At 42.0% G+C, this 24,727-nt stretch overlaps 2 protein-coding genes across 3 annotated transcripts in view; both read right to left on the reverse strand.

Annotated features, from left to right (window-relative positions):
• The window catches only part of TTN (titin), a 285,564-nt gene extending 265,458 nt beyond the window's left edge, over window positions 1-20,106 (reverse strand). Inside the window, exons 1-12 of the mRNA XM_083403724.1 lie at window positions 19,811-20,106; window positions 17,368-17,471; window positions 12,807-13,010; window positions 10,638-10,925; window positions 9,306-9,397; window positions 8,966-9,213; window positions 5,781-6,120; window positions 5,205-5,348; window positions 4,554-4,673; window positions 2,102-2,242; window positions 1,026-1,172; window positions 441-578 (exon numbers count right to left, since the gene is read on the reverse strand). Coding sequence (XP_083259850.1) covers window positions 441-578; window positions 1,026-1,172; window positions 2,102-2,242; window positions 4,554-4,673; window positions 5,205-5,348; window positions 5,781-6,120; window positions 8,966-9,213; window positions 9,306-9,397; window positions 10,638-10,925; window positions 12,807-13,010; window positions 17,368-17,458 — 1,953 coding nt within the window. The 5' untranslated portion in view covers window positions 17,459-17,471; window positions 19,811-20,106. The remainder of the gene's footprint in view (window positions 1-440; window positions 579-1,025; window positions 1,173-2,101; window positions 2,243-4,553; window positions 4,674-5,204; window positions 5,349-5,780; window positions 6,121-8,965; window positions 9,214-9,305; window positions 9,398-10,637; window positions 10,926-12,806; window positions 13,011-17,367; window positions 17,472-19,810) is intronic.
• A 3,869-nt stretch (window positions 20,107-23,975) lies between these two features.
• The window catches only part of CCDC141 (coiled-coil domain containing 141), a 110,294-nt gene continuing 109,542 nt past the window's right edge, over window positions 23,976-24,727 (reverse strand). For both annotated transcript variants that reach the window (XM_083405290.1, XM_083405294.1), the window contains exon 31: window positions 23,976-24,645. The gene's annotated coding sequence lies outside the window, so the exon portion shown is untranslated. The remainder of the gene's footprint in view (window positions 24,646-24,727) is intronic.

Raw genomic sequence — 24,727 nt, forward strand, 5'->3', positions numbered from 1 at the left:
AGGTTCTGGGGTAGTTTGGTCTTTTGCATGGTCTCTTGGCTAAATTATTGTTTGTTTGCCTGAGCCTCTTCATACTTTAAAATAAAGTGCATCACAAATCCCACTTCATTAAACTGTTACTTATTTGTTTAAAAATGCACTTGTGGGTTGGTAGATCTAGATCATTCATTTAAGCAAGTTATTTTGGAACCTCAAACCTAACGACAAAAGGATTTGGAAAGTAAGTTGTGACTATTTTCTCAGCATTCTGTTTCATCTAGATATAAGCGCAAGTAACAAAAAATATACATGTGAAATAACTGTACTTTGGAAAAGCTGTCTGTTTCAAAGGGGGGGGGGCATATTTGCCACGCTCTGGAACAATGTCACAAGTGCGGATGTTGCAGAGTCTAAAAAGAACTTTGTTTGGTGCGTTTCACATTTTTGAGAGCTCTATTCACCTGTTCGTGATCTAGATGTATCTGTTCTCGTTTGACAGCAGCTTCTTCTCTAGCTCTGGATATTGCCTCTTGCTCCCTGCGTTTGTCAACAGCAATGATTTTCGGAGCTACGACAGTTTTTTCGGCTTCCTTTCTTATCTGATCGTTATATGGCAAGGAAAGAAGTTTAAGTCACGTTAACGCCTCAAAAATAAAAGGTGCCAGAATGAGAGATGACACTGGAATGTGCGGGCAGGGAAAGGTTAACAGGATTAAGCGCTTCGTGCCTTGCAGAATGGCCCAGGTCCTGTGCTGAATAAATACCGGCGCTTGGTTATTTAACCGGATGGCTGGTTAAACATAAGAAAATTAAAACACCATTTAGTATATGAATTTTTTAAAGCCTGAAATGTTATCACAGGGAAGCTGTGAAAATATTAGGGCCTACTGTAATGAACAAAAAACAGCGCCCCACTTTCCATTTCTCTTAAGGGACCCAGCACCGGCAGGGTATTAAAAAAAAGTTAGTACATTTATTGAAGGCATATGATAATGTCAATATGAGGATGGGATGTCAGAATGATATCACCCAGCAGGTCTATTCACCTTTTCTTGGATAAGGTGGACTTGTTCTTGTTTGGCAGCCATCCGCTCTGTGGTTTTAACTACTGTAGTGGGTACTTTGGGTTTATCAGTTGTAATTACAACCTTAGGTACAGAAGGTTTCACGGGCTTCACAACTTCTTTCCTCATCTAATTTTTTTTTTCCGTAAAAAGAGAGGTGCGATTATATATGATATGGTGTTGCAAAAATATTAACTGGACATTGGGGGAAAGCAAGGCAAAGCATATGGAGCGAAAAGAAAAGAAAGAATTTCTATGCAGACCCTAGAATTAGTGCTATGTAAGGGCTGCACACAGTCCCGTCTTAATCCTTTGTGGATCTATTGGATTCAGTAGAGTCTAAATTGGGAAAGAGGCAACCAATTTATTATTTAAGTAATGAAACTCCTTTTGCTGATTACTTAAAAATGGCCTTTACTTAAAATTCCAGCAATCAATGAGAGTACAAGGAGTTTGCTTTCAAAGATCCAAAAGGTACATTTATCACCAAAAGCAGACTTTCTGTAACTGCATCATGCTTGATATCCATGTGGAACCATTTGTGGAAACAGTCTAATATTTGTTGGACTTGCAAGCCGAACTAAGTCGCCAAATGTGATTTTTGAGATTTTCATAATTCATGGTTGGTTTGTTAGGCCGTTATTTTGAGACATTGACCTTCACATTAGCAAAATAAGGCCCAATTACAACATGGAAACCAATGAGACATTTTGAACTGGGTATAATATTTCCTGAGTTTCACTTGGAAAACTGTGATTGCTGACAAATATTTGGGTTGGTTTTTTGCCCCCTGCTTGGTGTCTGCAACAAAAATCAACTTGTAAAATGTCAATAATTATCTAGCAAAATTTATGAGCATCCTGGTAAGAAAAAAACAAGCAGTTTATAATCTTACAACCTCTAAATATGCAGGATTCCTCTTGAAATCACCAAAGCTTCTATTGTTGCATCATAATACCACTCATAAAGAAAGGGAACTTAAAAGCAACTGGCAAAGAATAAGGTTTGCAACCAAGAGGTAGATGGGCTAACAGCACATTTTTAAAAGCTGTATTCACCTGTTCATGATGCGTGATGTGAATTTGTTCTCTTGCGGTTGAAATTTCTTCTCTGGTTCGCGAAATCTGTTCTTGCGCCTTAACAGTGTCGGCGGCAATTATTACCTTGGGCACAGGAACTTTCACTGGTTCCTTTTTTATCTGTTGTTTATGGAAAGAAAGAAAGAAAGAAAGAAAGAAAGAAAGAAAGAAAGAAAGAGTTTAAATTATACCAAATCTCAGCAATAAATCACACCACTTTATCCAGGAACAAGGAGATAAGCCCCAGTGGCCATAATCCTAGATAGAACTAAGTGCACTTAAGTTTATGGAAATCAGTATGCTTAACTCTATACTGCCTTGTGGCCAGCAAGCTAGAGCTGGAACAGCTACACATTCTATGCTTGAATAATTGTGGGAAGTATTAAATCCTATAGATGCCATCCTAAACACGCTGCACACTGATACAATGATTCTCCATGGAATAATTTATTTGGGGGGGAACTCATGGTGTAAACTATTACCATGTGATAAAACTGAGGGGGAGTTAGCAAGATTAGGAGTCTGAATAACAAAGAGACCATCCACAAACAGCTGCAGTGTATCCTCACATCCCAAAAAGAGTGTTCCTGTTGTGTGTCCCAGCAGTCAATTATGAGCTCTCCCAAAAAACTCCATTCTATTTCCCTTCTTCTCAACTAGCATCCAACTGAGTATACTAAATCCTCATTCAGGTGTTGTTGTTGTTTGTTTGTTTGTTTGTTTTGGAGGGAGGGGGCCTGTTGCCCCTTAAAAAAAAGATTGAGGAAGGTGTTACTTCAGATTTCCCGCTAAACATGCTGATTCTTCCCTCTTTGTTTCTCAGCAGTCCCCATTTGGGGTCCTGCGTTTGCTTTTCAGTGGAGTGACACTACATCTTTACCTCTAGAGAAACAAGAGCATTTTAACATTTAGTATGCATTCCCATAAACAAAGGGTTTTATGTGAAGAAAGCGAAACATCTATAGACACATTTTTTTCCTGAGGGCATGTATTGCTGTTGTACTGATTGCATATTCTTTTATAATGGAACAATCCTCACAAGGATAATTCTATTGTGTTCTGAAAAGCAACAAGAGCATCTTCTTCTCTGTTTCAATACAGGAAGTTGTATTGTGAACTGTGAACTGAGGCACAATGGAATTTGACAGAGTGCATAATATCCACATGAGCAAGAACTTCAGGAGGTACTCATCTTTAAAGAGGAGTCCACGCTCCTGTTTCCCTCCCACCTTAACCTCTCTCCATGGTCCTGATTTAAAGTACTGTAAGTAAATGTGAAATCCGGCATGAAATTATCAGACGCTCACATATAAATCATGTGACAGCAAGCGCTACGATGTTACAGAACACTTCACAATGAATGGAGGAGGTGTAGCATCATGAAACATGACTCACAGGATGGGGGGAGTGGGCATCCCAGAATTATCTCTCAGAAAAGACAGCAGGGATACATATTTTTAAGCTTAAAACTTTCAGTCATATGATGAAGAATCAGGAAATATTGGCCTGCACAACAAGGACGGCTCAGGTGGGATCCAGTGTAGCATTAGTGCCTGAAGTTTGAGAGCTGATGTTGTTTTGTAAGTGGTTGTGCCAGAGGCAGTACACAATGGTGAACTGCCATGAAACAAAACAATAGCAGTTGTGCAACATCCTATGTAAGTGCAAGGCACCCACTGGATTTGGCTGTTGTGTGGTGCTAAAAACAAGGAGTTCACTAGTGGAATGGCTGTTGCATACCGCAACTGGATATCACTGCTTAGTTTCACGGTGAGGGGATTATGATAGCCCAGTGAAATTTCTGACATCTTTTTTTTTCTTTGAAAACTTCCCTTATTTTTAAAATCAGTTCGCCATGTGCAGCAAGGAGAGCAGTTACTGATCAAGAAAATAGCAGGGGGGAAATTACAGCTGTTCTGGGCTCACATAGCTAATGTCATGATTCTTTGAATTCTGCCCAACATCTTTAACATAAGACCAAACTTTAGAGCATTTTCTGTGTTAGACGCTCGTTGCTGGTTTGCTCTCAAACCAATAAAGTTCCTGGGCATAACCAGCCCTCTCTAGTCTAGACACATACATATATATAGATCAGCCACAACCAATAACGACTTGTATGAATGCTAGCAGTGACAAATCAATGGATTAGGGCTTGGAAGAGTGATGTCACAATAAGCACACACACTCTCTTATGAGCATAGCTGTCAAGGTTTCCCCTTTTTTAAGGGAAATTCCCTTATTCCGAATAGGATTCCCCTTAAAAAAGGGGAAACCTTCACAGCTATGATTATGAGGCTCTTCCAAATCGTAGCAAACAAGACAAAAGCAAAATGGATGCATGCCTTATCACTGATCACGAGGTATACAGCTTGCAAATGAAACAAAAGTGACAACAAGTGACCTTCCCACGGGTAAAATAGGTACTATTCACCTTTTCATGAGTGATGTGTATTTGTTCTTGTTTAGTAGCAACTCCTTCTCTAGTTCTTGATATTACCTCTTGTTCTCTGGCTTTACCAGTAGTAACAACTATAGTAGATTCCTTTTTAATCTGATCATTGTGGTAGAAACAAAGAAAACCAAGCCTTAACATTTATTTTCAGCAAACAGACACTTTGAAAAATAAATAAATCACAAACATCATGACAACTGGAGGAGTATATGCTTGGGGAAAAGTTATTTCAAGCTCAGGCCAGGGGGTGGGAAGATAAGTTAAATATTAGGAACACCTTTGTCAGTATGATAAAAGTAATGTTAGATTAACCCAAACTGTCTCGTTGAATCATTGTTTATTGGGGTTATTAAAATCAGTCCTGGGACATTTGTACCGTGTAAAAATGGTTTTAAAACTGTTAGCTGGTTCCTGCCATTAATATAAAATGGGTTGGTGTATTTATATTAGTTGACCCCATTGGTCTATATTCAGATGTTTTTCTTCACCATTAATACATGCTTATCTGGAATGCTTGCTAGTATTGTGTTAATTGTTTGCTGATTCATGCGGTGGTTGTGTGAATGGCAAGGAGAGGATGTTATAGATGCATATATATAGAGAGAGATTGCTGTTTTATTGTGCTTCTACCTGCTCCTGGACAGGTTGAATGTGTACTGCAGCCATTGCTGTCCTTTTAGCAGTCTGTTCTACAGCGCTTGGATGAGGTTCTCTCACTCTGGCCATGTCTACAGCAGCAACTACTGTAGCAACAGCTGCTGTTTTCTCAATGCCCTGTGGGACCCAAATGAGTCACATGAAAAGACATATCTTTCCCCCCATAGGCATAAAACAACAACAGCAATAACAACGTAACAACATGGGTGCTGAGCACAAGGCAAGCAGATGGACTTACCACTCAGTCCAGGGATGGGAATCCTTGGTCCCTCCAGAAGCTGTTGGACTCCAACTCTCACCATCCGCCATGTTGGCTGGGCCTTGTGGGAGTTGCGGGCCGAACAACATCGAGAGGGCCATAGGTAAGCCATCCCGGACTTAATTCTATTTAGACATTATGATTCCACTGCCTAAATAGCCATATAAGCAGGGACTGGTGCACAACTTTCTCGTAATTCTACGTGAACAGGCTAAATTCACTGTCAACACCTCACAAGACGGAGCCAATGAGCTGTGGTCTTTCAAAATGTTCCTGAAGAACGGCCTTACCTCTGCTGCCGCTGCTGCAGCCGCAGCCGTACTGGCAGCAGCACCGACTCCGATAGCAGCCGCCGCTGCAGCTGTGCCACTGACAGTGATCTGTTCCTGGACACCGTATCTCCCCTCCCATCTCTCTTCAGTCTTCATCTGGGTCGTACTTGTCGTTATTCTGGTGTCTCTCATTCTCGTTTCAGACGTGGCTACGTAGCCTTCCTGCTTCCAAGGAGGAAGGACCTCAGAACCCTCCGCTGCCGCTGCCTGTGCTTTACGCACCAAGATTGGGGATTTCACAGGCCTGATGGGCGAGGTGGAGACTGAGAGCCTCCCAACCCCAGCAGGAGACACGGACCTGTGGGATAAACATAGCACATTGCTGATGCCACGGAAAACAAAAGCAGCACTAGGGCTTGTATTTAAGCACTTGCTTGATAGTCGTGGGCGAGAAGGAACTGCATGCAAGGGAGTCAATAAACTGGAATTATTATTACTATTATTATTATTATTATTATTATTATTATTATTATTATTATTTCATTTGCATGCTGCCCATCTGACTGGGTTGCCCAGCCACTCTGTGTGGCTTCCAATAAGATATTAAAACAGGTATGGATCACTGTGTCTTTCCTCAGTACCTAGTACAGAAGCCAAGGAGGCTGCCAAAGGAGGGAGGCCTCTTTCCCCTATACCCAGCATAGAAATGCAACAGGCTGCTGGAGGAGAGGAAGAGCTCTGCTAGCTCTGAGCAAGCTAGTAAGCACTTTTGCGGGCTAGGATTATTTGTGGGCTTATTTGCAAAGTTGAGTTAAAGCATCCTGCCCTGATTGCACAGGTTTCCATACTCAGTGTGCTGTATACGAACTGATAGTGTTGAGTGCTAACAGAAATCAGCGGAATATGTTCAGTATTGGAGCGTAAATTAAACCGGTGCCATGAAAATTCAGGGGGAAAGCATACTGATTATTTAGCACCAGCAAAAAAGAAAGTGGGGTAAGTAGGCCGGAGTTGTGCAAGAATAAGAAATTAGTTCAGTTTAGATCTCTTAAGTGGTGTCCCACTGAGGATTCAGCTACATTAGTAAAACAAAACAAAAAACAGCGTTTTGAATGCGTTTTAAATATGCAACATCAAATTGTGATGTACAGCACAAAACTTTTCTATGCGATTTTACATGGTGTCCCCCCCCCCCTTTTGTTACAACGATTTAATTTATGACTTATTTATAGCGGGGAATTTTCCTGTGTGTAGATCCACCCTAAGTCAAACCTGAAGTAGATTAAATGAAATCAATGGATATAATTTAGTAATTAAATCTAGAACTAGTATTCTATATATCTACAGATTTTATTAACATCCGATCAGACTCTGAATAACAGCAGTATGGGCTCAATGCTTATTTGTAAAATCGACTTATTCAGAGGAAAATAAAAAGCAGAGCTGTGTCCTGCAGGGGACACTGTTGCATCAATGTTGTATTTATATATCTTCTCAGAGGTAGGTTATCTATGAAGTAAGCAATTGTCCCCCCCCCCCCAATCATTGCTATCACATACACATTATTTAACTTTTCTTTAACAAAATTTGCAGTCTGCTTGATTGTCTAAAAAATCTCCAAGTCGTTTACAAAGGCTATAGAACGTACATGAAAACTGCCAATAATAACTAAGGTTTAAAACAAGGTTTTTGTTTGTTTTAAATCAAAATATGAATATAATCGCACCATAGACTAAAATTGCAGATTGAGATACATGTGAATTTTATGTGTCTGGGTAGGCTTGCCTAGAGAGATATATTTTTAGAGGTGCTGGAAAGAATACAGTGAAGGCAATTGCCTAATGCCAGTGAGCAAGGGAAATACAGAGAGTAGGAGCTGCTACACTGAGAGATGAATTCTTGCAAGTGTGGACTGACCATTATGTGGCATTTTATTATTATTATTATTATTATTATTATTATTATTATTATTATTCTACCCATCTGGCTGGGTTTCCCCCAGCCACTATGGGTGGCTCCCAACAGTATATAAAAAACACGATGAAACATCAAACATTAAAAACTTCCCTCAACAGATGTCTTCTAAAAGTCAGATAGTTGTTTATTTCCTTGACATCGGATGGGAGGAAGTTCCACAGGGTGGGCGCCACAACCGAGAAGGCCCTCTGCCTGGTTCCCTGTAACCTCACATCTCACAGTGAGGGAACTGCCAGAAGGCCCTTGGAGCTGGACCTCAGAGTCCGGGCAGAACGATGGGAGTGGAGACGCTCCTTCGGGTATACTGGGCCGAGGCCGTTTAGGGCTTTAAAGGTCAGCACCAACACTTTGAATTGTGCTCGGAAACATATTGGGAGCCAATGTAGGTTTCAGTGCCATAGATTGAAGTGGCTTAGTGGGCATACTGAGGTGAAATCTTACCCATGTGCAGAGAAGAGTCCCTAAGTTCCAAGTGAGGATGTACATCATTGTCTGGTATATTTTATCCCTCTTGCTAAACAACAGAAACAGAAACACGCAAGGCATGTCCAGTTCTGGGCACCACAGTTCAAGAAGGACACTGACAAACTGGAACGTGTCCAGAGGAGGGCAACCAAAATGGTCAAAGGCCTGGAAACGATGCCTTATGAGGAACGGCTAAGGGAGCTGGGCATGTTTAGCCTGGAGAAGAGGAGGTTAAGGGGTGATATGATAGCCATGTTCAAATATATAAAAGGATGTCACATAGAGGAGGGAGAAAGGTTGTTTTCTGCTGCTCCAGAGAAGCGGACACGGAGCAATGGATCCAAACTACAAGAAAGAAGATTCCACCTAAACATTAGGAAGAACTTCCTGACAGTAAGAGCTGTTCGACAGTGGAATTTGCTGCCAATGAGTGTGGTGGAGTCTCCTTCTTTGGAGGTCTTTAAGCAGAGGCTTGACAACCATATGTCAGGAGTGCTCTGATGGTGTTTCCTGCTTGGCAGGGGGTTAGACTCGATGGCCCTTGTGGTCTATTCCAACTCTATGATTCTATGATTCTATTCTATGTGTGCCTTGCTAAGGATTCCCACCCAACAAAAAGGGCATGGAACCAAATGCACCTATCCAAACCATTGGCTTCCAGGCCATAGCATTTTCTGTGTATCTCATTCCAACTTGTATTAAAGTTGCCAGAGGGAGGTTGGGGAGAAAGAGAACTTTGCATAGGCGTTAGAGTGGTTTACCTGACTGGAGATGGTGTTGGAGCTCTGACATGTCTTACAGGAGATGGCGACTGTCTAACCGGGGATGGCGACTGCTGTCGTGCCATCTGTACTTTGGCAGCAATTATTGGCGGAGTCGGTGATTTAGAGGTAGGCCGTGGTGGCATCCGCGGAGGAGCCTTGTGTGGCAGCTGTTGCCCAGTGGCACTCGCTTCTATAACCATCTCAGCAGTTGCAAGTGTTCTGGCGTCAAAGTGGGCTTCTATCTTCTGCAAATGCAAATAAACAGTCAGGAGAATCTGCAGCAATAAACACAGGCATCCTGAAAACTTCCAGTAAACCCGCCTGCCAAAATACAAACCTTTTCAACTCTAGTTTGTCTTGTAGCTTGTGTAATCTGAGCAGTCGAAACAATTGTCTTTGTCTTTTTAGCGGGAACAGCCTCTTCCTCACCTAATGGAAAGGGAAACCACACTCTTAAATTGCAATATAAGCAATAATTGGTTTTGTGTGTGTGCTGTGCGTAGGAGAATAAAATCTGTTGTTCCAATTTTTTATGTTCACATATAAACACCACTAGTAAAAAAACACACACCAAAAAAACCCCAAAACCCTGCCATCTGTTTTTCTTGGGCATCTAGACAATTAATGGAGGAACTGTTGATATAAGATTAGTCTTTTTGTACAACTATGTAATTAGGCCAACTGCGTGATGCATAATAATTAAGACATTGATGTTTCAGAATCATGGCAACGTGTCATATAAAGCCTAGAAAAAGAAAATGACTGAAACATAGAAATATGTTCTGTGTGAAAGTATTATTTGGTGGCTTCCAAATATTTGGCTCAGTTTCACCAAGTTTCATGTGCTTTCTTGAATCTAACCTGTATAACTAAGGATATACCTGCACCTAGAGGAAGTGGGGGGGGGGGAGTCCTGTTGTATACGTATAAATCCTTTTGCTGATGGGATGCATTAGTTGGGCACTGTGCAGAGCTCCCCCAGTCCAGCTGGGACCAATGTGCACATGGGAACAAGCTCCTACTCATGTATCCCTAGCCTGATGAGGAATCTCATGTGATATATGCATAATTCCACAACCTGATCCAACAGCAATGATGCTACACACAACCTAGAGGAGGAGAAGGAAGGAGGAGGAGGAAGAGGAGGAAGAGGAGGAGAAAGAGAAGAAACTGCCATAGACCTTCATTTACCCACTGGAGTGCCTGTAAGCATATTTCCAAGTGAGTCACGACAATACACAACAGGACAAGCCCTGAAGATAAGAAATCAAACCATGCTTTGCTGGGTTTTTATAGCAAAACAACTTTCAAAAAATTATAGGAGAAATGGATTCAATGACAAAGATAAACCTTTTGCCTTACACCTACATAAGCGATGCCTAATTATTATGTTTGTATACAAAAAGGGGAAGAACTGCAAACAGTTATGTTGATGATTGAGGGGTAGGAGGGTGAAGAAATACTTTCTCTCACGCTGAGGCATTTAGGATAAGTTTCAGTCTGGAGCGAATTTTTTTACAACCCAGTTACAAATGCTTGAGAGACACGATGTTGATGGATCTGTTGACGGAACAGTAATAGCCGTGTAGGTACTGCCATGATGATACAGTAGGTATGTGGGGGTTTTTGTGTGTGTGTGTGGCTGACACACTTCTGATCTATTATTTACCTTGAACCAGAAGTTCGGCTGTTGAAGTTGCTCGTCCCACGCTATTTGTGGCATTTACTGAATAGGTGCCGGAGTCTTCGGGGTAAGCTTCTGCAATTATTAAACTGTAGAGGTCTCCTTCATGTAAAATTTGGAAATCAGGGGAGCTTTGAATTTCTGCTCCATCCCGATAGAACTTCACCACAGGTGTAGGGATTCCAGTCACTCTCACGTCAAGTCGAACTTGACTTCCTTGTCTTGCTGTTGTGCTCTGTAGTCGTTGTGAAAAGTTGGGTGGCGCTGTTTCAGCTGTGGTTTAAAGAACAAGAAGCATGCTCAGATAAGAGGGGAACAAAAAAGACCAGTTCCTGGTCATTTTAATTGATTGTATTAAAATTATGTTAAAACAGGAGTGGCCATCCTGTGGTCTTTCAGACATTACCAGGCTACAAGTCCCATCATCCTTGACCATTGGCCACACTAGCTGCGACTGATGGGAGTTAGAAGTCCAATACCATTTGGAGGGCCAGAGTTCACCCATCAATGTGTTAAAATATTAACTATGTATTAAAGATTATCAAGGGACGTGGGTGGCGCTGTAGGTTAAACCACAGAGCCTAGGACTTGTTGATCAGAAGGTCAGCAATTTAAATCCCCGCGAGGGGGTGAGCTCCCGTTGCTCGGTCCCTGCTCCTGCCAACCTAGCGGTTCGAAAGCATGTCAAAGTGCAAGTAGATAAATAGGTACCACTCCGGCAGGAAGGTAAACAGTGTTTCCGTGTGCTGCTTTGGTTCGCCAGAAGCGGCTTAGTCATGCTGGCCACATGACCCGGAAGCTGTACACCAGCTCTCTCGGCCAATAAAGCAAGATGAGCGCTGCAACCCCAGAGTCGGTCACGACTGGACCAATGGTCAGGGGTCCCTTTACCCTTTACCTAAATATTATCAATAATTGTTCCAGTAAAGGAATCCCAGATTTTATCTTTCATATACCTTTGCAGCAAGAAAATTGAATTATTATTATTTTAAAACGTTGTTATCATTGATCCTATTTATAAGTATAATGTCACTAAATCAGAGGAAATTATTGTGTCAGTTTTGACTGAAGCATTTCAGTGGCAAACTCTTACAAGAAAAGCATCAGTTGAGATGATCAGAAAACAAAGGGATTTCTTTGTATCGGTTAAGTAGTTCCACTAAAATCAGCGTAGCTTCTGCTACGTTAAATATTATTCACAAATTATGAGGCAGGATCAAAACATGCACCAAGAGACTTTACATTCTCTGGCTGTAAGGATATTTGTCTCCTGAAACACCTGTACTTTGCCTTTTGGAAATTCTGCCTACATGTGCTGAACAATACACATAAATATACATAAAGTAATATGTTATATGAACACAAATGCTTGATTCTTTGGATAATTATATCCTTTTCAAGGGAAAAGGTCCATGAGGGTCCAGTGAACACAAATCTGTTGTCTCTGCCCAGTATACCTCAAGGAGTGTCTCTACCCCCATCGTTCTTCCCAGACACTGAGGTCCAGCTCTGAGGGCCTTCTGTTGGTTCCCTCACTGCAAGAAGTCAAGTTCCCTCACTGCAAGAAGTGAAGTTACAGGGAACCAGGCAGAGGGGCCTTCTCGGTAGTGGCGCCCACCCTGTGGAACGCCCTCCCATCAGATGTCAAAGAGATAAATAACTATCTGACGTTTAGAAGACATCTGAAGGCAGCTCTGTTTAGGGAAGTTTTTAATGACTGATGCTTTAATGTATTTTTAACCTTTGTTGGAAGCCGCCCATCTGGCTGGGGGGAACCAGCCAGATGGGCGGGGGTATAAATAATAAATTATTACTACTACTACTACTACTACTACTGATTTACATGTGCATCTTGGGGACATCGTGTGCAGGCCTCATGTATCCTATAGTTGACTGGTCCTTACTTCCAAGCAAAAGTATTTAGGATTAAGGGGTAAACTAAATATGAATAATCTTATAATGACGTAGTCTTTGAATACAGAGTAGGATTTAGAAGTGGGGAAGGAGATGAAGCAGTTTGCTTAATGGTGTTGATCTCTTGCGCCTTTCTTAATTTCATGCTTCTAAAAAGTAGTATTTGTGGGTCATTTCACCGGGTTGACAGGTGTCAGAAGGAAAGTGCCAACTGTTGATATTCCCCTAATTGCAACATACCTGTTACAAGTAGTTCAGCGGTGCTAGTTGCTTGTCCAGATCCATTGGTGGCTTGTAGGGTGTATCTTCCACTGTTAGCGGCTGTCACGGCGGAGATCACAAGTTTAGCGCGGCCATCGCTATATGAGATCTGCACACCGGGCAGAGTTGCAGCAGAAATAACCTGACCATCCCGATACCAGCTCACCTCAGGAACTGGGGAACCTTTAGCAGGAGAAAGACAGTTAAAGCGTTAGTGTTGTTAATAAGGTTGCCATAGGGGCTGTGGCAATGGTCACAAAATATCACTGAAGAAGAAGAAGAGAGAAGAGTTTTGGATTTGATATCCCACCTTTCACTCCCTTTAAAGAGTCTCAAAGCGGCTAACATTCTCCTTTCCCTTCCTCCCCCACAACAAACACTCTGTGAGGTGAGTGGGACTGAGAGACTTCAAAGAAGTGTGACTGGCCCAAGGTCACCAAGCAGCTGCATGTGGAGGAGCGGAGACGCGAACCCGGTTCCCCAGATTACGAGACTACCGCTCTTAACCACTACACCACACTGGCTCTCTCTGATTGTCACCCATGCAGTTTTCAAATGACATAGGGCCTCAGATCCTGATTAGGCAAGAAGAATGTGATTTGAAGGATATTGCATTTTGAGAAAACCAATGCTGGCTGTGCCCTTGATTGCCAGAACATGTCAATATTCATTTCTGTTGTCTATGCAGTTGGAGCCATCTGGCAATCTTCTTTTCCACCTTTTAATAATTAATTATAATAAACTCTCAATATTTCCATCTTAATTTTCAACTGAAAGAATAGCTGAGATGCAGATGATTAGGAGGTAGCTTTCCTAGGTGACAAGTAGAATTTAACTTGTATTGCTTACTCTTTTTTTAAAAAAGGGATAGCTCAAGAAAACTGAAGGAGTTGAAATTATTTGCACATTTGCACTATACCCTATAAAGTGGTTGCATTATAAGGGAATTCCATATCCAGCAGCATAGGAGGTAAAATTAGAACACTTGAAGTCCCTGTTTCAAGTCTCAGGCTCTCTGTGAATATACTAGGTAATCTTAAGGAAGCAACAGTCAACTTTAGCTTCCCACCTGTAATGAAGGGATACTTGTTCTGGCTAAGGCCAACCCTATTGTTAGCCAGAGTAAGGAAACCTTCTGAGCACCATCAACCATTCTCTGTTGTTGGAGGACATAAACTATACATGTGCTATATGGCCTGTCCTGCTGTATAAGCTGCTGTCCTCAGGGGCAGCGGAGGGTTAGAGTCTATCCTGCTAACAGTACTGAAGTAAGATTCAACTGGCCAGCACAATTGGCTTCTATATATGGAATGGTGTGGAGATGGGTCACCATTTTGTCCTTTGCCTCAGGCGGTAAAATGTTTTGTGCTGGCCCTACATCACATAATTTTTGCAAGACTTACTGAGCGGATGCATGTAAAAGTGCTATGATCACTTAGAAATGTGATGTATAATATAAATAAAGTAACAGCTTTATGTTGTAGTCTGAAAGATAATATTTTGCGATAATTTGGGGGGAAAGCCCCGATTTGCTGACATTAATATACAGTTTACAACGTAACTTTAATATTTGACCTGTAAATATAGATATGTAGTCCGGTTTTGCATTATCATAGGTAGAGAAAGACTAAATTTTAAATGCCTGATTATAGAGAAGAGGGAAAGAATTGCAAGTGCGAAGTTATCCTTCTTTGGTGATTTAGGGGCTCAGATTTCAAGAGATAAAAATTGCTCACAGATTTTAGTGCATTAGACACCCAAATCTTGAATCACTGTCAGCCCTGTCCAAACTGATGAGCGGCTTTGGGGAAGGAGGGATTTACAACACCTTGCAATGTGAGTTAGTGTTAACAATAAGATTACTTTGTGCAAAGGATTGGATTGGAGACACAAGCAGAAGAGAAACGGTTTCAGAAAACTAGCTCTCCCTGTGGTACAGAGAGCCTAGGAAAATACACCCAGCCTGTGCCACCATGCTCTGGTCTCACTGATACACCAAGCAGTCCAGTGAATATGGCAAATGGAATAAATTTGAGGGATAAAAGGGATAAAAGGAATCTTAACCCATAAGATGGGGAGTGGGGAACATTTTTCAGACTGAGAGTCACATTCTCTTACGTGCAACCTTCTGGGTGCCACATGCAAATACAGTTGTGCCCCGCAAGACGAAATTAATTCGTTCTGCAAGTTTTTTTCGTTCTACGAGTCTTTTCGTCTTGCGAAGCACCAATATGTATTGACGGTTTCCCATAGGAATGCATTGGCGGTTTTTTAAAAAAAGGCGCAAGACGTTTCGTCTTGCGAAGCAAGCCCATAGGGAAATCCGTCTTGCAAAGCAACTCAGAAAACGGAAAACTCTTTTGTCTTGCGAGTTTTTCGTCTTCCGAGGCATTCGTCTTGCGGGCACCACTGTATATGGTTTCTAGCTCAGAAGAAGGAATTAGAGTAAGCAAGGATGGGGGCATAGGGGGAAATGAAGCCACACAGATAGGACTTTGCAGGAGGGGCTATGGGGGAAAACTTCCAGCAGCACAGAACCGAGTCCTGGCAAGGCTGCTCATGTATCTTAGGCTGGTTCTGCTATTATACTGTGGCTCATGTATCATGGCTATGCATGGGAATAAATATATATTATGTTGCCTATGCCCAATGTGTGGCCTATGATCTACCTAAGGTATGTATTCTGAGTCATGGGGTATTTCCACATCGTGTTCAGTTCCAGTAATATGGCCCTTAACTTTAAAACATGTGGGCTGCTATAAGCTGCACCATGATCTCATTTGGCCTGGCAATGCTTGCAGCACATCTAAAACAGGACCTGCCATCGTGAAATCTGGCTTTGTGGACAGAGACTTGGATGAATTTGGGCCACTTTGGAGCATGACTTCGTGGAAGCTTAAGATTCAAGGGATTCAGTCATGGACCTCCAGCCTTTGGTGTGATCCAGCGGGGCTCCCCTTCTACTTTCTAAAACCAGCTTACTGCCGATTCATCCTATCACCAGCTATTTCAGCCTGTGGCAGCTGCATCACCACCACCCACTCTAGTCAGCAAGTAGCTTTTCCTGGACAGCCACTCTGAGTAAAGATGCAGAGCATCAAGGCCCCAATTATTCTCTCCTCCAGAACGGCCCACTGCCATAGATATTTATCTTGATTGTGCCTTCCTCTTTATGCTTCATTCTCCCTTGCTACTGTGCAGAGGCAACAAACCATGAATCTTGGCTTACCATTACATCCAAACCAGAGATCATGGTTTAACTCCCTTTCACCTCCACTGTTCTAAGTTTTCACTCTAGTAAACCATGATCTCTTGCCAAAATGTGCTTTTGGCTTACAACTGTACTTTCTCAGAATGAGAAACAAACCACAAGCACTGGCTTGGATGTATCCATAAGCCAAGGATCATGGTTTGTGTCCTTCCAGTGCAAGCAGGGAGGATTGAAAGAACATTCTTCAGGCAGGTTCGGGGTACTTTATTTACTATGTAGTGCCAGTTTACCATGATGCGAACTGGTTCTTTATCTGCTAAACTGTAACTCACAGAGAAGGAAGGGACTTAATTAACTGAAGTATTTCACAATGGTGCACCTTGACTGTATATAGTATATACTGTCGAATTAAACCCCCCACCCCAACCCCCCCCCCACCTCTCAGCACCCCCTAACAAACCACCGTTCCCAGGATTACTTGGGTGGAAGTAATGACTGTCAAAGAGGTATAAGAGTCCTTTAAATGCATGGTGTGTGGGAAACCTTTACGTGGTAAATAAATTATGCAAAGTAGTCCGCACAGGAATGTGAATGGTCAGACTAAAGCCTTGCTGTACATTGACAACAATATTTCTCACTCTACCAACTAACAGGGAAAGTCTTCCCTGAAGCAGTCTATTTCCCCCATCTTAGCTTAGGGCTGAAGTTTTCCTCAGGATAGGGAAAAAAGGATACTCAAGGAGGACTACTAGTATTTGCCTCTGTCGGTGGAGACAGTAATGCTTCTGAACACCAGTTTCTGGAAGCTGCAGGAAGTGGGTGTACTCTTGTGTTTGGGCCCTGCCTGAGGATTTTTCCACAGGCATCTGGTTGGCCACTGTGAAAACAGGATACTGGACTAGATGGGCCTTTGGCCTGATACACCAGGCTCTCATGATGTTCTTATGGAATCATGTGGTGTCAAACTGAGGCGTCAGCGGAGGAAGAACCAACGTTGCCTTTGACGTTTTATGCCTTTGCACCATAGGGGGAGCTAAACCCCCATGAAGACACCCAATACCCTGATGTTGTTGATGATGGTAATCCTAATAATCAAACCCTTCATCTGATCCTCCCTCAGTGGGCCACCACTAGTGCAGTCAGTCACCGCCATCACCCCAGTGCAAGCAGGCAGGGGACCAGTGTGGGATGGAAACAGAGAGGGTATAAGAAAGCCCACCCCCCTTAGATTATCTGATACATAGGAGAAACAGTGTTCCCCTTGACCATGGTGTTTGGAGAAACCAGCAAACAAAAAGGGAAGCCACGATTGCGAGATAAAAGCCTTACCACTAATGTGAGCCTCAAAGGTTGCGGCACTACCCTCCAGTGCCACAACGCTTTGTAACGGCTGCGTGAACGTCGGCGCTTTGGTTGACATCTTTAAAGGCACTCTGAAAAGAAAGACGGAAATAAAAAGCGTAAGTGAGACGTCGATCCTTCTGAAGTCCTGAGCATAGAGAGCACGACCAGGTGACATGAAACTCTTTGCCCTACACTTCCCTATGGAGTGATTTCCACTGATGACATTCTTGACTGGGTCACACCCTAATAGCAGCATTTTATGGAGGTTGATGCATTGTAGTTATCCCAACTATCTACAGCTCTGATTAGCACAGTCAGTGACCCGGTTGCAAACGGCTTAAAGGGAGCTGCATACAGAATCATGGAGTTGCAAGGGACCCCAAGGGTCATCTAGTCCAACCCCCTGCAATGCAGGAATCTCAGCTGAAGCATCAATGACAGACAGCCATCCAACCTCTGCTTAAAAACCTGCAAGGAAGGACAGTCCATACTGCCAAATGGAAATAAGCATGCTGCTTAAGAGCCTCCTATCTCATGCTGCTATTGCTTTATTATATGACATTTGCTGCACTCCTTAAGCCAGAGCTTCCCTAACTTTTCATGTCGGTGACCCCCTTTTCAGACATGCATCATTTCGCAACACAGTAATCCGGCTTTACTAGCAAACCGGAGGTTAAACTAACCCCTTTCCAGCTCTGGAATGAGCTCAGGGAGCGTTCATGCGACACACCTACACGCTGCAGCCGACACACAAACGTGTTGTGATTCACCGTTTGGAAAGCTCTGCCTTAAGCCCTTCTCAAACCAGAAGTGAAAATGGAGGGGTGGAGGGTGGGAGGAAATGATTTTATTCAGAATCACAAAACTGCCCTAAAGTGCTAGTATCATTTCCCCATTCCACGTGCCTTTAAATGAGTGACCATTAAAGTATACTGGAAATCTTCAGTCTATGTGGAAATTTAGAAGTGTTTAAAAAGAACCTCCTTAGAATGCTTGATAGTTTCCTTTAATACAAAAGATGAACTCTGTGGGGAGAGGTGGGGGGAAGCAGAATAAAAATGTGCTTGTAAAACATACAAGCAGCACAGTTGAATCTAGGTTAAAGAGTGAGGAGCCCTGTGAAATGTGAGCTAGGCTATAAGATAACTGACACTGATGGTTTGAACAACTGCAGGAAGGTGCAAAATCTGACCCCACCCCACCCCTAAAACATTTGTTGGTAAAACACAATGTCCTCATTTTCTGGCAAACCACATAAAAAAACATATAGCCATGTAATAATTCAACTCAGTATGCAGGACCTATAATATCCCTCTGTATTTACTTGCCTGCTGGATTTGTCATAAAAGAGGCAGGATCAGTATTCTGATACCTTTAATGAATTCCCACAAAACTACAAACTAAGTTACCAGAGATTTTACTAGTGGCATATGGGAGGCCTATTTCTCTCAGTTATCTTAAAAACTCCTATGCCTGTAAGTTCAGACAGCAGAATTCCATTGAGATAATAATAGAAAGCTTCATAATAGCAATATGAACATGCTGCCTTTTTGTGTATATGGCCCCCTTTCTTCTTAAATAGTTAAAACTTCCAGATTTCTAACAAGTGAATTCCTTTACATGAATTGGTTGCAAGGCTTAGTCTTAAATTGAGAATATTTAGATGACTTTACAATGTCATTTTCCAAGTTGGGTTCCTCACATTACCTGAAGCAGAAAGAACTGAGCTAAAAGGAAAGAAAGCAAAGACTACTTAAGGCGACTTAATTCCATAGCATAGATGTTTCAGTCCCCAATTTGTTTTCTTCTCTACCTTAATGTAGTGGGAAAAATTGCTGTTTATCCAAACGGTAATCTTATATGACTTTTGTATCATTAGTATTTCGAAAGTATGCCTGTGAAATGTCACATTCCAAAAATAACCACCCCGGGTTTGACTGACAGCAGGCAAGTGGTCCAGATCTGCAGTGTAACGGATACCCCAGCAGCTGATTCCCTTAAAAAGTCATCAGCGACTAGCCGATGCCATGTGCATTTTATCAGAGCTATTCTGGGAGCATCTCCGTTTATCTGCAAGTAATATAACCTTGAGCACTCCCTGGAAGCATTAAAAGTTAACCAGACATTTTAATAGGCATATATATATATATATGTATATATATATATATATATATGTATGAAATAGCTTTTCACACTCAAGCACATTTAAAGACATATTAGCCAACTATTACAAAGACCTAAAAATTCATTTGCCAAGATATCTCTACTTCTGCATTCTGGTTTAAAAGAATCATGTAGGACTTCATGCTTTTCTCCCACCCCCACCCCTTAATTCAAGCTACTAGACACTCTTAGGTACATGCATTTTGTACCAGGGCTTTCCTTCACATAGAAAACACAGCTCAGTCAACCCAGGCATGCTACTCACCTGATTGCACAAGAGTGCCTAAATTGGGTGGGCTGCGCCCAAACGTAAGTTCCTTAAACGACGTCCTTATCCAGAGTATGATTTTAAACAATCCCAACATGAGAATGGTTGAGCCTCTAGCCGAAAAAAACAAAACTACACGGTTGAGGCGGTGTAGTTTTGCTTTTCCCTGCAATCCCTACACCCGAGGCGAGGCTGGGAATGCTCGACTGCTCAGAAGTGCTAACATGGTTGTTTAGTTTTTTATACCCCAGATCTGCTGACAAGTCTGCCTCTGTCACCTCGGCGCCACTTCTGATTGGCTTCCCCAGCAAAAAGGGGTGTATGTCCGCTTAATGCAATGGGCCACCTGTTGGCCTGATTGACAATGCTAATTTTGGCACTAGAAAGAGAGGCCATGCTGAGGAACAAGCAACCAGTATTTTTTCAGAAAGTATAGTTGTGTGGAGGACTGGGATTGTATCTGATGCTACTGAGAAGTTCGTGCCTTAGGTATCTTTTTTTTTTAAAAAAAGTGGGAGAGTAAAGAAATGGGGTCATGTGGGTGGGTGTGTTAATAGAGATGTTATTAGCTAATTGTGATAAAGAGTCGACTAAGTAATGGGCTCTTCTAGTCCCAGTCCAGCCAAACCACCCATTTGCCTCCTTGCGAACGAAAAAAGGGCAAATTCAACTGTCTATCTCCAGGTCAAATAAGTAAGCTGGTTGCATACCAGGTGGACTTATTATACTGGAAGAATAAATTATTTTGACTTAATAAAGGTAATAAAGCCTTTACATGTCAGAGCGATTAGCACTTCTGAAGAAAGTTCATAGAATCATAGAATTGAAGAGTTGGAAGGGACCCCAATGGTCATCCAGTCCAACCCCCTGCAATGCAGGAATCTCAGGAAGTTAAGGCATTGCTTCTATAAAAAAAAAAGGTAAAGCACCCCTAGACAGTTAAGTCAGTCAAAGGCAACTATGGGGTGTGGCGCTCATCTCGCTTTCAGGCCGAGGGAGCTGGCGTTTGTCCACAGACAGCCTTCTGGGTCATGTCACAAGCATGACTGAGCAGCTTCTGGTGCAATGGAACACCGTGAGGGAAACCAGAGCGCATGGAAACATCACTTTCCTGCTGGAGCGGTACCTATTTATCTACTTGCTCTGGTCTGCTTTCGAACTGCTAGGTTGGCAGGAACTGGGACAGAGCAACGGGAGCTCACCCCGTCGTGGAGATTCGAACTGCCAACTTTCTGATTGGCAAGCCCAAGAGGCTCAGTGGTTTAGACCACAGCGCCACCTGCATCCCACATTGCTTCTAGGATGACTTAAACAATGTTCCGATGCAAACAAAAGCATTTGTTTATTTCATATAAATTGGAGATAATCCTTGATCAGAGATCAGAGGTTGGACCTAGCAAAGAGGAATAAAAACTGTGCTGCAAACAGCAGAATGTTCAAGAGGGGTGGTGTTTTGCAGTCCACCTCCCCGCTTTGCAGAAAATGAAAGCAGAGATAAGACGTTGACTGCAGCTGTGGTGCCCTTCTGTTCATGGAAGGGCCTTGGATGCAGTGAGGCTTCCATGGGGGAGAGGAGGTTGGTTTTGGTGCCAATCTTGCCTTCCCCATGGAACCTTCTGGATAAGGGCCGGCCCAAGACATTTTGGCACCTGAGGCGAACCCCAAAATGGTGCTCCTCTCCCTGCAAGGGAAGAAGGGGTGAGTGAAGATCTACATCAGGAGCACTAGGGGAAGAAAGATTGACATCGGGATCTGCTGCATCTGTGGATCTTGCCATCTGCGGCAATCACCTCGCTTGGCCTCACTGGTGGGCTGACCCTGCTTTGGCCCACCAAAATCTGCTCATTGGTGTTCATTAATTTCAATGGGTATACTCTGAGTAAAATTTAGTTGAATACCACTTAAGGGACATTTTAATTTGAAAAGTGGGGTTGTCTCCATCATGATTATGAGAGATAGGTCACCTTTACTTCCATTTGTTGGATGGGGAACTGAGGCTGAAAATAGTGGTTTACTCGAGGTTTCACGATGAACTGTGGCAACGGTTGGGACACGGCCCAGCTCTGCAAGATGGATGGTGAACACAACTTGTCTAGGAAGTTTATGATGTTCTGGATGCAAAGCTGGAAACTTAGCTTCATGATTAAAGTTTCATTATGTGGACAAAACACTAAATTATTGCCGAAGTGTTAATCCATATTACCAGGGGAAACAGCCATGTTATTAGGGTAGTGTTAAAATCTGGAAAGTAACAATTTATAGCAAGCTCCCCCTTGAATGTCTTCTTAAAGACTGAACCATTTTTAGGGGAAATATTAATTCATTTATTTATGAAATGTATAGCCAGCTTTTCATCTAGGAATGGAAGAGAAATTCCACTCAGTTCACATTTAAAGGCACCCACTTTTTAAAGGCACCCACTTTTTGGAACAATAGATGAACCAGAACACAGATACCTTTTTGAAATTTGCACTTTTCCAAATTTTGCAGGGGTGTTCTTTTGTAATGTAAACCAAACTGCATATACTCAGCTAAAGTGTGCATAAAGTTGCTTAGTGAACATAAAAAAATTAAGGAAAACTGCTTGACAAAAAAAATGTTCTATTTATTAGATTTATATACTGTTCATCATGCAAGGGTCACAGTGTAGTTTGCAATATAAATATGTATCTTAGTAGAAATTCACATTAAAATACCAATTAATTTTAAAAATAAAAACTGATATGGAAATGTGGAAAATTGAACTTAAGACTGGGGAAAAGAGAGAAGCGTTTTATTTTGACCACATGTCTCAAAATGGCTTCTCAAATATTGCCATGCCCGGTTGTCACTGGATTTAGCACTGGATCTGACTTCAATATCTGAAGTAAGTACACCTCAGAGACTCTTCTGATTGGCTGGCCTACCCACTCCGGTGAGCTCGGCACGTTGTTGCTTAGCAACGAGACTACAACAAAGCATTAGTGCAAGGATTTCTCCTTGTGCAACTGAATCATCTCCCCTTCTTCTTACCCCACCCACGCCCCATGAATCTGTTCTCAGATTTTCCCGCAAGCCTCCGTATCATATTGGGGGACAGTGTTCACTTGTGTGTTTCCCTTGTGGTGTTAGTCCTTGCACTCGTGCAAAAATGTAGAATAGTGCCCTATATAGTTATATATTTAGCATTAAAATTACCCGTACTCTCGCCTTTTTTGACAACCAGGGCAGATTTGATCTATGGCTATCGCCTCAACTCAATGATGTCTGCGTAGGATCTTACTTTTCCCAAGGCAACAGTAGCATTACAATAAGTAGCTCATGGCCTGAGGGTTCAGTTCAGGCCACGGGAGACTTTTTGTCTTGTTACCAAATTCTACAGACTTTCCCCTAGACCCTAGTTGTGTACAACGGCTATTCCCTCGGCTATTCAAGCCAAAAAAACAGAGCATCAAAACTGTGTCAGAACTTCTGTGGTTGTTTCTACTAAGGAGACAAAGTTTAAGCCTCCTCTGTGGTTGTGTGTCGGCTTGTGTCAGCCGTAGGCAGCTGTAGCCAATCTTGCTAGGCCTTCAGCAAAGGCCCAATTTAAAATATGGCAGCTACTAAAATTAGTCGCTGACTAGAGCACCGGAGTATATGAAGTACTGATATCAACCACAATGACAAGGCACAAATAATTCAAAAGCTCTTCTAAGGGTCAGCTTTATTCCCTATAACTATAGCCCTTTTCAGACATTCTTCTCTACTTGGTTTTAAATCTCCACACGGAGGGAATAGCAGAATATATGTGTGTGAGAAAGATGGAATTTAAAAACCTGTAGTCTAGTAAGCGGGTTGTTTTATTTTTATTTTTATTTTTGCATTCCCAGTGATTTACAAATAAATTACTTTCATCTATAATGAACAGTCATCATTAACCACATGGTTTATTACAGAATGGCTACAATGTAACATATGATTTACTGACAAACCATGAATTGTGGGTGTTGTCTGAATGAATATGCATTACATCTAGAAACTAGAGTTTCATTTTTGTTTGCTGCTTTTTCAACAAATCAATACTTCTGAAAGATAAGGAGAGGGATGTGTCTTCCCAATTGTTGTTTATATGCATATAGTCACATTCTGATGTGTTCACAAAATGTAAGAGGGGGAAAAATAAATGAACTTTACACTAACATTTTCAAGCAAAATATTTATTTCTTATGGACAAGTTACATTTGTTAAGTTTTAGTTCTTGCTATGCGGTTGGATATAATATAATAATCATGGGTTATGTAGGCAGATTTCACTTTTGTGCTTTTGCTGTGAGGAGGAAATGTGTGATAAGCTAAAGGAAGCAAACAAGAACATAGTCCACAACTTTTGTGACAGATGAGCAAAACTCTTTACTCTGGGCTAAGACAGAAGAAGTCATAAACAAACCCAAAGGTGCAAGGCCTCTCCAATACATCCCATCTCACACCTAAAAATCAGAGAGCTCAGTTGATGTGCTCTTTTGAGTGGCAATTTCCAATATCTCTAACCTCCTTAAAACTGAAAACATGGGATCATATATTGTGGCACATTTTCTTATTGGAGAAACGCACACAAAACTGAAAATTGCCAGGGGAAAAGAGTATACAGAATAAGTTTGCAGCTTTTTGAGTTAAAGCAAGTTACTCAGCGTGGTCATCCCCTGCCTTCCCCTTATTCTCATTTGTAGTTTCAGTAATAACTTTTAGGGAGGGAGGGAGCAACATGGCAGCCTGGAAGCTACATGGAAGATGCTAGAATATTGCCACTTGCCTGCTCGACTCCTTCAAACTGATTATGCAACAGTATACGATTTATTTGTAACTTTGTCCTTGCTTTATATTTTGTAACTTGTTTCGTACTTGTTTACTTTTACGCTGAATTATTTTCTTTAAAATCATCTCTCTATATAATATA

The sequence above is a fragment of the Podarcis tiliguerta genome (assembly GCF_965153285.1).
Source record: "Podarcis tiliguerta genome assembly, chromosome: 1".
Taxonomy (NCBI): domain Eukaryota; kingdom Metazoa; phylum Chordata; class Lepidosauria; order Squamata; family Lacertidae; genus Podarcis; species Podarcis tiliguerta.